Source organism: Lingula anatina, chromosome 2 (genome assembly GCF_051362555.1).
Source record: "Lingula anatina isolate TDL-2025a chromosome 2, LinAna3.0, whole genome shotgun sequence".
Lineage (NCBI taxonomy): Eukaryota > Metazoa > Brachiopoda > Lingulata > Lingulida > Lingulidae > Lingula > Lingula anatina.
This window is the reverse complement of record NC_141768.1, coordinates 39,789,118-39,803,158: the sequence shown is the minus strand read 5'-3', so window position 1 is coordinate 39,803,158 and position 14,041 is coordinate 39,789,118. Positions and strand designations below refer to the sequence as shown.

Here is a 14,041-nt window from a genome sequence, read left to right as displayed (position 1 = left end):
AAGATCAAGTTTTTTATTATTAAGTAAATGCATACATGTGTACTTATCAAATTTATCAAATATTTTTACTTTCTTTACTCAGCTTTCGTCATTTTAATTATATGATATTGCAGAAGAGAAATGCGTGCACGACGCACGCACGCTTGTGTGTTTATTATTGTTCTCATGCACAGCATAATGGCGGATAACACGAAACGTATTGCAGTGGTCGGTGGAGGCCTGGTGAGTGCAAAATGATATTCGCACTTGGCTGTTTATAAGACACACACAACAGAAACAGTCTTTAGTTTGTTACCGTTAAAAAATAACTAACTTGTTTGAGATGTTGTTTGAGAAGTTATTTATCGTGGTTGAGCACTAGCTGACTTTTTTCTCTGACCTATTTTTATATAAGTGTAACATGGATACCCAAGAGCAAGTGACACGTGGTGACAGTTTGCGATATTCATTATGCACAGTCGAAGGCAAGAATTAATAAACCCCGGACTAACTGTTACTAACATACGGAGAAGACAACTGTGGACACCTAACTTTACACAGCCATGTTATGCAGACGATTTTTGGCGGATTTGCAGTTTTTGAGTCTGTTTCGTTTTTATTAAAAATAATAATAACAAACTTTTTCTCAGCTGTAAATGAATTATTTTCCCCACCGTATGGCTTATATTAATTTTATCAATGAACTTTAAAAACAAAACACAGTTGTGAGATGTTTGCAATTTTATATCTTTGTCATTTTATAAACTGCGCCCCCCCCCCCCCCCCCCCATATAAAAGTGCACAAATTACATAAATGGTATTTTCCTAATATGTTTATCGCTTTATTAATATTGTTGAAGCAAACCAATATAAAGACTTGGTTTCAGCACATTTTATTTGTAGAGATAAAGCCATGTCATTTCAATTATTATTTAGGTACAAGGAGTTCACTGCTTCAGAATTGTTTTTACAAAAAATTAAAAAAAGTTAATACCCATTAATTACTATTTTTTTTTCTTTGTTTTAGGTTGGTGCATTGAATGCTTGTTATTTTTCACAAAGGGGGTTTGAAGTGGATTTGTATGAAAGAAGACCAGGTTTGTAAGCTTGTAATTTAAGATAAAGTAGTCTTTCTAACATTTGCAGACATAGCTAACTATTGGTCCTTTGGTCACAGACTGACAAGAATCAGAATCAAGTAAGTTCTGATGGCAAGCAGTTAATCTGACAAGTTCTTTCAGATTGAGGGGCAATTGTTCAATCTAAATTATTGGCTTTACCTCCAATGTTTTTGATATGTCTGCATTGTTCTAAAAGGTTATATGCATTTGCTCTATTCTAAATAATGATAGCAAATGTTTTCTCTTACCCACCAAAAATGCATAGTTCTTTTTCTTTTCTGTTGACCCTGACATTTAAGTTAAAAAACATTGCAGCTTCAATTTTATTCATGATGTGTGCCATTAACCTGTGTGGCATTTTTCATTTTAAATGCAGCATTCATTGCATATCTATTTTTGACTTTTGTTTTTGAATATAATATACCTGTATGTTTTTACCAGATTATTTAAATGAAATAATGTTCTTCGTTCTGTTTGCATTGGAAATGATAATGTTTTGACAATGCTGGTGTCTTTTGTTCCCTTAGCAACAGCTTGTAAATTATGTCAAAATTAATGTTAACAGATATCCGTACACTGGAACATGTGCGTGGGCGTAGCATCAACCTTGCACTGTCATGTAGAGGGCGTGAAGCGCTCAAAGGTGTGGGTATGGAGGAGATGGTGACAGCAACTGGCATTCCAATGTATGCAAGAATGATCCACAACACTGATGGGACCAGGAAACCTATATTGTATGGAAAGAAGGATCAGGTGAGAGATAGGGAGAGAGGGTAGCATGATAAATTGATAATGTTCATGTACATGTTGTGGCGTAGGTAGGGAATGCAAATCATCTAAGATATCCTACCAAAACAAGGCTGTCTGCACTTCTTGATGTTATGTGAAACTAGAAAACAATCAAGAATCCAAGTAAGGCGATGCTAACTTTTGATTGGTAAGTGTGAAACTCTTTGCAAGGGGAAGCTCATCTTAGAAAGCAATACAGAAGTGGCACACAAAACGTCATGGATTTGTACCATTCTTCAGTAGACTGTAATCTGGCTGAACTTCAGAAAAAACAACTAGAAATTATTGAAAATATAATCAAAATCTCTTATCATGGGGTGATTGGTGACTGACTGATACCCCTCCCCCCCAAATGTCATCTCAAATTCAATATTTTGTTGTCACATTTGTTTATACATTTTGATTTTCAGTATATCATGTCTGTTGACAGAAGAAAACTAAATGAAGATTTACTTACAGGTAATTGGTTAACATTACAACTTTAAGTTCCATTACCTGTAATACAATTTAAATTTCTCATTAATATTAGAGCCCCTATGCATATCAATTGGATAAAAAAATAGATACATCACATAACACATCTTTCTTTAGTGTGTTTTTTTTTTTATTGTTATATTAAAAAATGCATATAAACAGCATTTTTCAGTGGGGTTTTCATATATTTTTGTGTGGTATGTAGAGGCTGAAAAACACCCTGGAGTGAGGCTGCACTTTTCACACAAGCTGGTCTCCTGTAATGTGGATACTGGAGAGATGCATTTCAAAGAGTAAGGACATCTTTCCCAACATCACTAACCATTCTAGGGACCCTTGTTTTAAGTTCTTCTTCTTCTCTCTCTCTCTCTCTCTCTCTCTCTCTCTCTCTCTCTCTCAGATAATAAAAATCTGTTCTGTGAACATAAAAGTATATAAACTAAGTGTATAAACTATAATAGATGTTAACTATTTCAGTAGCATAGGAACTTTACATAGTTTTAACATTCTTTTGTCAAAAGTAACAAAAATTTGCAGTGCCTCTGGTAAAGATCTGCACACCCGCAGTGATCTGATAGTGGGTTGTGATGGGGCTTATTCAGCAGTTAGGCAGCAGATGATGAAGTCCATGAGGTTTGACTTCAGCCAGGAATACATACCCCATGGGTACATGGAACTTCATATGCCACCTTCAGCAAAGGGGAAGGTGAGTGCCAATGCTTGATCACAGTTTAGAAAACAGAGTTAGGCTGTTCTTATGTGTTGTTCGATATTCCTTTATACTGTGAAAATTTGGAAGTCGAGCAGTTAAAGTGCTGGAACATTACTCCTGTCATATGAAAGTGGATTTTGTACAAAGTTAATAACAAGACAAACTGTTATGAACGTTTGAATAAATGTCTCTTTATTTTATTTTATTTTATTTTATTTTATTTTATTTTATTTTATTTTATTTGTTTTGCTGAGTATGTTATCACCACATGGCAGGTATATAATTAGTATCCAGCTATTGATTTCTTTCTTGAAGAGTGTCAAAAATGAGAACAAATGAAATTTTATGAAATAAGCATCGACTGCACTGTGTCGTTACAGCATGCTATGGAAACCAACTACCTGCATATCTGGCCTAGGAACACTTACATGATGATAGCTCTGCCCAACCAGGATGGCTCCTTCACCGTAACCATGTTTATGCCATTTGAAGTGTTTGAGGCTATACAGACTGAGGAGGACTTGATGAGATTCTTCAAGGAAAAGTTTCCAGATTCACTTCCATTGCTGGGAGAGTATGTGTAAAATTTTTGAATTTGAATATCGTTATTAAATATCATGTGGATTATGCAGTTTAAATTTTATACATAATTGTATATATTTTTTAAGATTTCTTTTGATTTATAAAGCAGTAGACATGTATTCCTTTATCATTTTGAAACAACGTCTACTCTATTCTATTTCAGGCAAGCATTGAAAGAAACCTACTTCAACAACAAAGCTCTACCCATGGTATCTGTGAAGGTTAGTTTATTTGTTTTTCAACATAGCTAGTTTTTTTTGTTTTTTTTTTCTGAACGTGACACTGTGATAATGTTTATGTTCTGTCAGGGTCATTTTATCAAGAACCATGTATTCATGTGTATCCAGTATATTATAAAATCAGAACTGCATAAAATGAGATTTCTTTGCTTTTCTTTCAGTGTGGGCCATACCATCACAAAGACAAGCTGGTTATCATGGGAGATGCTGCTCATGCTATGGTGCCTTTCTATGGGCAGGGAATGAACTGTGTAAGGGAAAATTTTGTTTTGTTTAGTTTTTATATATATAGCAGTGTTGGATTCTTCTCTGAGCTTCTGAGGTACCCCATTTCCCCCTTCCTAAAAGCAAGCCAAATGAGCCAAAAACAAACCAATGTCCAATATTACGCTGTATAGATGTAATTTGACATTTTGCAAACTTTATTTTTAGGGATTTGAAGACTGCCTCATTTTTAATGATATTCTGGACCAGACCAACAATGACTTTGGTAGGTGCACATTTGCTGATGTTCTTTACAACAGTTGGCCTTTAAAATGGAGTAATTCATAAAGAGCTTTATTTTCAAATGGCAGTATTTGGCTTTAACGTAAGATTGATGACACCACATGACTCCAGTGATCAACTGTGGCACACTGCTTAACAAACTACCGTTAGGTTGTAGTATTCTTAGCTTGGGCATGTTCAGGGCTCTGAGATTTTGAAGAATGAAATAGAGGCATTGGTAGGATGTATAACACTTTTGTCTTTCTGCGACAGTATCAAAAAAGTTGCATCTGTTCTAGGTGAGGCATTGAAGAGATTTACTGCCTACAGAAATGTGGATGCCAGGGCCATGTGTGACCTAGCCATGTATAATTATATTGAGGTAAAATATTTTATTGTACCACCAGCGTTAGCGCTGGCGGTACACATGGTTTTAGTCCCGTCCGGATCGTTCCGCCGGCTCCGCCGGACGGCTACCGTTACCGCTTCTCCTCCTAGACGGTAAGGGCCCCTGTACCCATCTCTTGGATTTAGGTCACCTATAATCTCAACTCGTTCCACGTAAAATTTGGGCTTTGTCGGTTTTGGGGTCTAGGTGTGGCACTCATTGCAATGCACCCTTGTCTTAAAATGGCAAAATTAAATGCTAATTATCTACCCTACGGAAGGAATTATGGGAAAAATTTCTACAGACGGCTTTCCAAAAGTCATATATGTAGATTTCAAATATGCCCTTGGATTTGACCTTTGACCTTTATTTCAAGGTCAAACGGGACAAAATTTTCAAAAAAATTAATTTTTTTACGAAAAAAAAATTATTTGCCCTGTTATTCAGACACCACACAGACTTAACCAATAATATTATTGGAAAGTGTTACCCTTCAGGTCATCTTTCATCTCCGTGAATTTGGGGTCAATTGGTGCATTTTCACGGGAGTAGCGGCCATAAGATACCGAAACTGAAAACTGTCTCTAATTTGGGAACCGTTAATGCTAGAGACCCATTCTTCTTTGCATTTTGTAGAGCATGTAAAGCCCAACACTGGAAATGGTCTCGGTTTTTTTGTATTCCATACGGTTTTCGAGTTATACTGTATCAAATAGTACATATTGGTGGTGAAAGCAAAATGTGCAGTACGGTAATGGATAATAAATTTTGAACTCCGGAAAAATAAAACATAAGGCTTGGCAAAGCAGACAACTTGTGGTCAAAAATGACATTATTTCATCAAATTTGAACATCTGGAACTTCAGAGCACCTCCCATTTCAAGAATTTTGACCAAAATGACCATTTCTTTATTTTAATTAATTTTTTTCTGTAGGAAATTTATGGCACATTATGGTAACTCCAAAATTATAACATTTAGTCCCTTATATCTCCAAAACTGGCAGAGATAGGTCCATAGTTACTATTGAAGTTGAATAGGAAGTCATATATTGGCAATCTAAATGTGACCTTAAAATTGACCTTTGACCTACTTTTCACCATGAACTGAACTTTGCAAATTTTGCTTCCCTTTTATCTCCAAAACTGGCAGAGATAGGTCCATAGTTACTATTGAACTTGAATAGGAAGTCATATATTGGCAATCTAAATGTGACCTTGAAATTGACCTTTGACCTACTTTTCACCATGAACTGAACTTTGCAAATATTGCTTCCCTTTTATCTCCAAAACTGGCAGAGATAGGTCCATAGTTTCTATTGAACTTGAATATGAAGTCATATACTGGCAATCTAAATGTGACCTTGAAATTGACCTTTGACCTACTTTTCACCATGAACTGAACTTTGCAAATTTTGGTTCCCTTTTATCTCCAAAACTGGCAGAGATAGGTCCATAGTTACTATTGAACTTGAATAGGAAGTCATATACTGGCAATCTATATGTGACCTTGAAATTGACCTTTGACCTACTTTTCACCATGAACTGAACTTTGCAAATTTTGCTTTCCTTTTATCTCCAAAACTGGCAGAGATAGGTCCATAGTTACTATTGAAGTTGAATTGGAAGTCATATACTGGCAATCTAAATGTGACCTTAAAATTGACCTTTGACCTACTTTTCACCATGAACTGAACTTTGCAAATTTTGCTTGACTTTTATCTCCAAAACTGGCAGAGATAGGTCCATAGTTACTATTGTAGTTGAATAGGAAGTCTGGCAATCTTAATGTGTCCTTAAAATTGACCTTTGACCTACTTTTCACCATGAACTGAACTTTGCAAATTTTGCTCCCCTTTTATCTCCAAAACTGGCAGAGATAGGTCCATAGTTACTATTGAACTTGAATAGGAAGTCATATACTGGCAATCTAAATGTGACCTTGAAATTGACCTTTGACCTACTTTTCACCATGAACTGAACTTTGCAAATTTTGGTTCCCTTTTATCTCCAAAACTGGCGGAGATAGGTCCATAGTTACTATTGAAGTTGAATAGGAAGTCATATACTGGCAATTTACTGTGACCTTGAAATTGACTTTTGACCTACCTTACGATGAACTTAACTTTGATTGTACCATTTTTAGGCATATATATTATTTGCATATTTTGAAAATTCTTGTTGATTGCATTTTTACAGCTTGTCAAGCAGAAGACTGGTGGCTGTGACCCTTATTTTGTGTATGTGGGGGTCTATACGAATGCGTTTGCCTCAGCTGGTGGTACAATATTCGGAGGCGGTATCGCCTCTCTGATCCTCTAGTTAGTTTAAGGAGCGGATGTACCCAAATATAGCTAAAAATAGCCATTTTTGGTTTTTTATGTCTAATTATTGGTTAAACGTGTATCTAACGTTTAACAGAATAAAATTTTTACATTTTGAACAAAAAATTTGTTTTTTCTGATTATTCTGATGCTGCACACATCGACAGCGGTGGCCTGGTATATGCCCCGCCTTCGTTGTCAAGGGCCGTTGGCATGGGTAAACTCGGTGGGCGGACCTTAGCAGCATCAGCACGTCTAGGGAAACAATAGAACAGGGATGCGCCATGCCCCCTTTGTCATAAACAGCGATCGGCAAAGCAGTGCCTATTGTTCCGCTTAAGCTGTTTTGATAGTCGCTCTTGATTGTGATCAGCGCTAAGATGAATCTTTTCCGACACATTGGATTTGCTCGAAATACTCGTTCTCCCTTGAATATTGCTTGTTGTTACACGCGTTCTTTCGATTTTCTTGTTAACTTTTTGAGATACGCAAAAGAAAAGAAGAAAATTCCGTTGCTTGCTACCCGTGACAACAATCGTCATTCTTTCTATCCATTTTCGCCAACAGGTTGATACAGTTTAGTGTTAGATTTTAAGGTCGGTGATAGGGTTAAATACGCTTAAAATCGTGTTTTTGAGTTTTTTGTGTGTTTATATTAATCAAAAAAGTATCTAACGTTGGATGTAATAATTTTTATGAATTTGCATCGCAAAATGCGTCTTTTGATGAGTTTTTCAACCGGCACGCGCCCCAGTCAGGCTGACAACTAAGCCACGCCTCTGTTACTAAGGGCCGTTGCCATGAGGGGGTCGGAGCACAGTTAATGAGTTATAAGCCGATTACGTGTGCGGTAATAGGTCATAAGTCTTACATCAGCTTAGCAGCGAAGAAGTCTAGCTAGTACACTATGGGGAAGAGAAAAGTTCGTGTTAAAAGTCCCTTTCCAGAGGAAAGAAAGAAAATTTTGAGAGTAAGGCCTATGCGTGGCGGTTGGGGAAAACCGGCCCTATTTGTTCAGTCGGATGACTGATTTCTGTATACCTAATAAATGGGTGAAAGAGTTAATCGAAACGTCTAAATTAATTGACAAATGAAAGAAAAATCGATAAAAACATAAATAAAAAAAGCTAAAAAAGGATACTTTTAGCCTAGCCTTTAATTTTTGCGATATATATCGTCGAGCGTATCTGCGACACGTTACGAAACCGGAAATGATTGTTGGTCGCCGTTTGCAAAAGGTAAATCTAATGTTGACAAAATAAAATTTTATTCTCCAAGATATGATATCATGGAGCTTGAGAGACACGCGAAAAATTGTGATTTGAATGGCCAAACAAGAGAAATCCAAGCAAAGGTTGACAGCATGATTAAAACAATAAAAATAAAAACGCAATGTTAGCGGCTTTGCATTTTGCGATATTTGGAGAAAAACAATTTCAAAATCACTGATCAAGCGGGAAGAAAGAGTTCAAGTGTCCAAAAATGAAAATCACAAAAAGACCCCGAGAATAGTCAAGGCTAGCAGGTAAAAAGCAAATAGGGTCTAAGTGTCATGTGTGTAAAAATAAAATATTTATTCAAAAGCCTTCTCTCAGCCACTTTTACCGCTGAATCTTGTGCAGCTGAGCGTCTCCCCTTTATCTTAGCTGGCATTTTGAGCGAGACCGCTCTGAAGTAATCACTGGATTTTTCCGTTGATCTGACGACTACCAAGTGCCGTGCAAAATAATCCTGCAGCGTTACCCGTCAAAAAACTCGTATCAACACAAGTGACGGACACTTGCTCTCGACACAGTTTTATCTGATCACTTTGCCGATAACAAAGAAGGAATCTCTCAGGTAAAATTACTCGATTGCCGAGGAAGAGCCATTGAAACGTTCAAATGCAACTTCACACCTCTTAATTGCGGTTAAACGTAATCGCCTTTGTTAGCGCTTCCTTCTACATATCCTTGACACCCTACTGGGCATCACAAGGCTAGGGCCCTCTCCAGAGCTGTCAATCAAAATGGCGGCACGCTTACATGCCTAACGAGTGGTCGGAAAATGTAACAAAAGCACGATTTTCTGCCCCTTCAAAGCACCCAAACAAAATATTTTTAGATGACAATAAGCAATGGTTCCAGCTGATCGTATAACCGATAACAGGTAAATTTGCCAGCTAAGCATTTGACTAATAAGCCCTGTTAACCAACCTGTGAACGTTTTTGGCTGTTTTAACAGCTTTCTATATTGACGAGATAAGTGAATCGCTGCCAAGTATATCTCACTATCTGAGCAACCGATCGTTACAAAAGTTGCACCTATTGTTGTTAGGAATGTGGACTACAGCATGATGTCAGGGGTTTAAGAGAAAATTGTTTGTTTGAAAGATATCGCCTTTTGAAGTGAATAAGCCATTGAAATATGGGGTAATTTAACGTAAAAGATGATAAAATCAAAAGTAAATAGTTTAAGACAATTCCCTGGTACCGCGCTGAAGTGCTTTCACCCAGCTTTATGAGGCCTTTTGAATCACTTGAATAGCTGTCTTGGTTATAGAGAAAATCCCAATACCGAAAATGGCATTTTTCCCCTCAAATTGGCGCCAGAGCGTCATCCGTTGGACACTGTACTTAATCCCCGTCTTTAATTGGCCTTTTGGGAAGTTTGTTTTAATTTTTTATAAAAACTTATAAGCCCAGGGCTTTGTTTCTATGACTTCGGTCCTTTTACTATCACCGGCCTTAAAAATATACATGGGGGTAACTAGGCATACGCACGGATGCACTGTGCGTACATTTTTTTGGCCAACCATGATATTATTTTATATAAATTTAGTGTACATTTTTTTTGGCCAACCATGATATTATTTTATATAAATTTAGTGTATTTTTCACGGAATATAAAGAAATTCTCTGCTTATTAAAGTCACCTGTATGAACAAATCCTCTGTATCAATTGTATAGGCACAATTGTTCTGACACCCCCCTCCCCCCGTCTTGCATACTTTTATTGAACTGAGGTAAACAATGCCTGAAACCTTAACAAGTTTTATCTTAATCGTCCATCTAACTGGAACTTCCTTTACCTCTTTATTGGAGGGTTCAGTGGCCCACAACTCACCTGAAGCCTCGCTGGCAATATTTATCTCAGGTAAAATATCTGTGTGTTATTTTCAAAGAGCAGCTCACGCAACCCTGAGGGCATTAGATAAAATCTGGACACCAGGTTTCATAAGGAGCTAGAGAAACGAAGGAAGGATTTTTCCTGCAAAGCGTCAAAGAATTTTGACACGGACTTGACCCAGCTTATCCCTCCAAACTAACAGGGTGACATGGACAATTTTTACAAACATATAATAAAACTTAGATGTATCAGAGCTCTGTCGTGACGTACAATTGGTTGTTATGGGGAGCCATGCATCCACATGTAAGGTTAATGAAATCTAATGTTAGTTCAACTCAGAGGCGGATCCAGGATTATTCGAAGGGCGTTCCACGTATGCGAAGCAAGCCTCCTTTTAAATAAATATACCATTCTGGGTAATAAGTTTATTGAAACTTTTTTAATTGCGAGAATATTTCTGACTAAATGATGTTTTATTATTAATGGAAATTAAGCTGCGGTGTGTGGTACATATGCTGTGATTACGCTGTCCTTCATCTCTTGCGATAGTCTATATTTTGCTGGGAATGTAAAAAATCTGTGCGTACAATTTTTTTAAGGTCTGGTTACGCCCCTGAATCTATGCAACTTGGGCAATTCGGCCCTAGCATCGAGGCTCAACTCCTATTTATTTCTGCTTACCATTGGTAATCGGAAAATCAACAATGATAATATCTAACCTTTCCACCTGTTTTCGAACCATTTTTCGCTTGGCGAATGTGGACAAGACCGCATGCGATGCTGCTATTGTGTGCACATTCTAGAGCGCATCCCTAACACTTGCCCCGACGGCAATTGACGTGGCCACTGATTGCTTGGGTCATTAGGGCTTACTAGATTGCCTGTCAATCATTCTGGCAGTGCTAGCGGTAACCCCTTGAAGTTACTAACAGGAGGTGAGATTGATACAAAAATAAGATTTTCTGACATCCAAATACATGCAAACAAGCTAATTTCAACCGGCAAAAGAGTACCCATCTTCGCGATCGTCAGAACGATAACAGGTAAAGCTGTCAACAATTTTATTTGCTTATATGGACAATTAACTTCACTGAAAGGGTTTTTGCTCGTTTTCTTTGCTTTCAATATTGACGAGATAGCGTTATCTTAACAAGCTTTAACTATCTACCTGTACACCTGAGGGAGACCAAATTCACCGTGCTAATTATGAACAGTATGCTCTAAAAGTGCTTTTTAAGAAATTTTGATTGATCCTCTCTTTTCTAATTTATAGACTTTGAAAGTGAAAATTCCCTAATATTTTGATGTAATTTCACGTTTTTATAGATAAAATCAACAATAAGTGTCTGAAGAAAAATCCCTGACTCCATGCTGTAGTACTTTGTTCAAGTGTCATAATGACATCAAAAGCAAGTTTATAGCTGTCCAGGTGCCTGAGAAAATCAGGTGTATAAAAATGGTGTTTTTGTCCCCAAAATCCCAATATTACGTCACACGATGAAGTTAAAGCTGTGTTCCAAGCATAATTAGATATTTTGAAGATACGTTAAATGAATGTGACAGGAATAAAAAAGCCAAGACCTTTATTTTAAGAGAAAATCTCAAACCTACATTCCCTCCTTAAAGGACATGCCCTTTGTTTGAGTCAATACTGTCTTTATTCAGTTTTAGAGTAACTGGTAGAGGGGGAGGAATGGGTATTGACAGAGTATAGTCGACCAATATTTCTTAGTTCTTAAGATTCAGTTGAAATATCTTCAATTGTTCTGCACTGTTTCATTTCTTAGGGTTTGAATGTATCTCATTTTTGTTCCAGATGAGAGCATCTGTCAATTCAAAGTTATTCTTATTGAGGAAAAAGGTGGACAATTTTCTTCACTGGCTTTTGCCTGACAGATGGATACCTCTTTACACAATGGTGAGGTCATTCTTATTCAGTTTTTGGAATGTACCTATTTTATGTTGAACGTTGTGCTTAATTATCCATGTTACATTAGAATAGGATTTATTTATGTCCATGTGTTACTCTCTCTGGCCTGAGTGTGTCACTGCTGCTGCTGTCATTCTGCTCTAGGGTGAAGAATGATGATGATTATTTTCTTAATGTTACTAGAGATGCTCAGATATTGTGATGCAACTCACTGTCAAATAATAATTATAAAAATAATAAAATGGTTTTAGAAATTCATTAACCAATTAATTTGTTTATATTGCAGAACATTTAGTAACAGAAGGCAGATTTTATATGTAAGTTTTGTCATTGTAGGTTTCTTTCACTCGCACAAGATACTATGAATGTATCAATGGGAGAAAAAAGCAAGATATGGTGAGTAGTTTTTTTTTTTCTTCTGTTAATAGTGTACAACCAAACTCTGCTTACAAAGACAGTATTGAGTTCTCAATGTCTCACATTGGATTCAGTAATAAAGATGTTTCCTACCAATATAAAATACATGCTGCTCCAATGAAAATTTTTCTGTCAATTTTATGTTCAGATTTTGGAAAGGGGAGCAGTTCTCCTTGTGCTGGGCTCTTCTTTGTTTGTTGGAGTCTGTGTGTGGAGAGGAAAGTTGGGAGACCTAGCAGAGAAGATGTGCAGCAAAGCACTGGAAAGTGCAAACAGGGTGTATAAGATACTTCCATTGAGTTATTAAAACTCCAAGAATGAAAGTTTTAGAGGGAGAGATGGTAAAAACTTTGCATGAGAAAAATTTTTGAAACACCTATATGAAATTACTGATAGTTCCAAAACAAAGGTTACTATGGTTGTGAACTGAAAATTTGCACAAATTGAATGATAATTTTGAAATATATAGTATTTCAACAAATTTTTCTGTTGGCATCATGGTATATATATATATATATATATATATATATATATATATATATATATATATATATATATATATATATATATATATATATTGAAGAGACTATGCATTCATTTGTTTTGATGAGCACAAATTAGTATTATATTATATTGATTATTATATTGATATTTAGCTAATATTTATCGATAATATGAAAGCTAGTATAAATCTCAGTAAATATGTTTTTCAATAAGATCATTTGATAACTTGTTTTTTTTATCTTATTTATTTTTTCATATTATAAGTTCTCAACTTATAAGCTATCATATCATACAAATAAATGCTAAAAGAATGTATTTGAATTGCTATATCATATACCTATCAGTTCTCATTTAAGGTTCAATCATAATGGTGCTTTTCAAAATTTGTAATCCAGTTCTTCCTGTATTTATTGAATATTTTATTCATAGGACAGGGGCATGTTAATCAGTTTTGATTACCTATAGTGTTACAGGTATTGAAGTTTTGTCATTGGTTTTGGAAGTTGATCTCATTTTACAAGTTAAAATACCTTTTAATTTGATCTATTTTGAAATGGCACTATGCAAGTATAAAGTCCAGAGTTGAATGATGGCAGTATTCTATGCACAGACCAAGTGTGCCAACAGGTCATTCACACAGGTGTCTACCTTTTAAAGGATTATATAGGGTTTGAATAAAGTATTAACTTTATATGGCAGCTTTCCTTGAAAGTTTATGTTATAACAAATGAAAACTACTATTTTCAAGAGAGACTCAAACATTAAAAACTTGAAACTCAAAAATAGGTTTATAGATAATGATATATATTTTTGTTACAAGTGAAGGGACCTTTCAAGACTGGCCTAGAAGCAATTTATATAGAGAGTCATCAGTGGCCAGTGTTCCCTGGTGATATGGCAAATAATGATGATGGATATAGCATAACTTGGTGATTAAGGGAAAATTGTTGAAATTTCCAGGAAAATTAATACTTTGCTGTTTAATGATCT

General features: G+C 36.0%; 1 protein-coding gene across 2 annotated transcripts; it reads left to right on the top strand.

The window, feature by feature from the left end:
- The first annotated feature begins 40 nt into the window (after window positions 1-40).
- On the top strand, window positions 41-13,063 carry LOC106173625 (kynurenine 3-monooxygenase). Of its 2 annotated transcripts, XM_013554806.2 has the most exons (15): window positions 103-222; window positions 395-582; window positions 1,007-1,076; window positions 1,666-1,853; window positions 2,300-2,348; window positions 2,569-2,656; window positions 2,901-3,069; window positions 3,456-3,649; window positions 3,821-3,878; window positions 4,058-4,147; window positions 4,329-4,386; window positions 4,682-4,764; window positions 12,017-12,118; window positions 12,467-12,526; window positions 12,696-13,063. In XM_013554806.2, the coding sequence occupies exons 4-15, from the start codon at window positions 1,752-1,754 to the stop codon at window positions 12,852-12,854; spliced, it is 1,212 nt and encodes a 403-aa protein (XP_013410260.2). In that variant the 5' UTR covers window positions 103-222; window positions 395-582; window positions 1,007-1,076; window positions 1,666-1,751; the 3' UTR covers window positions 12,855-13,063. The 2 variants fall into 2 exon arrangements, with proteins under 2 accessions (XP_013410257.2, XP_013410260.2); XM_013554803.2 differs by lacking the exon at window positions 395-582 and having other exon boundaries at window positions 41-222.
- Window positions 13,064-14,041: the final 978 nt, after the last annotated feature.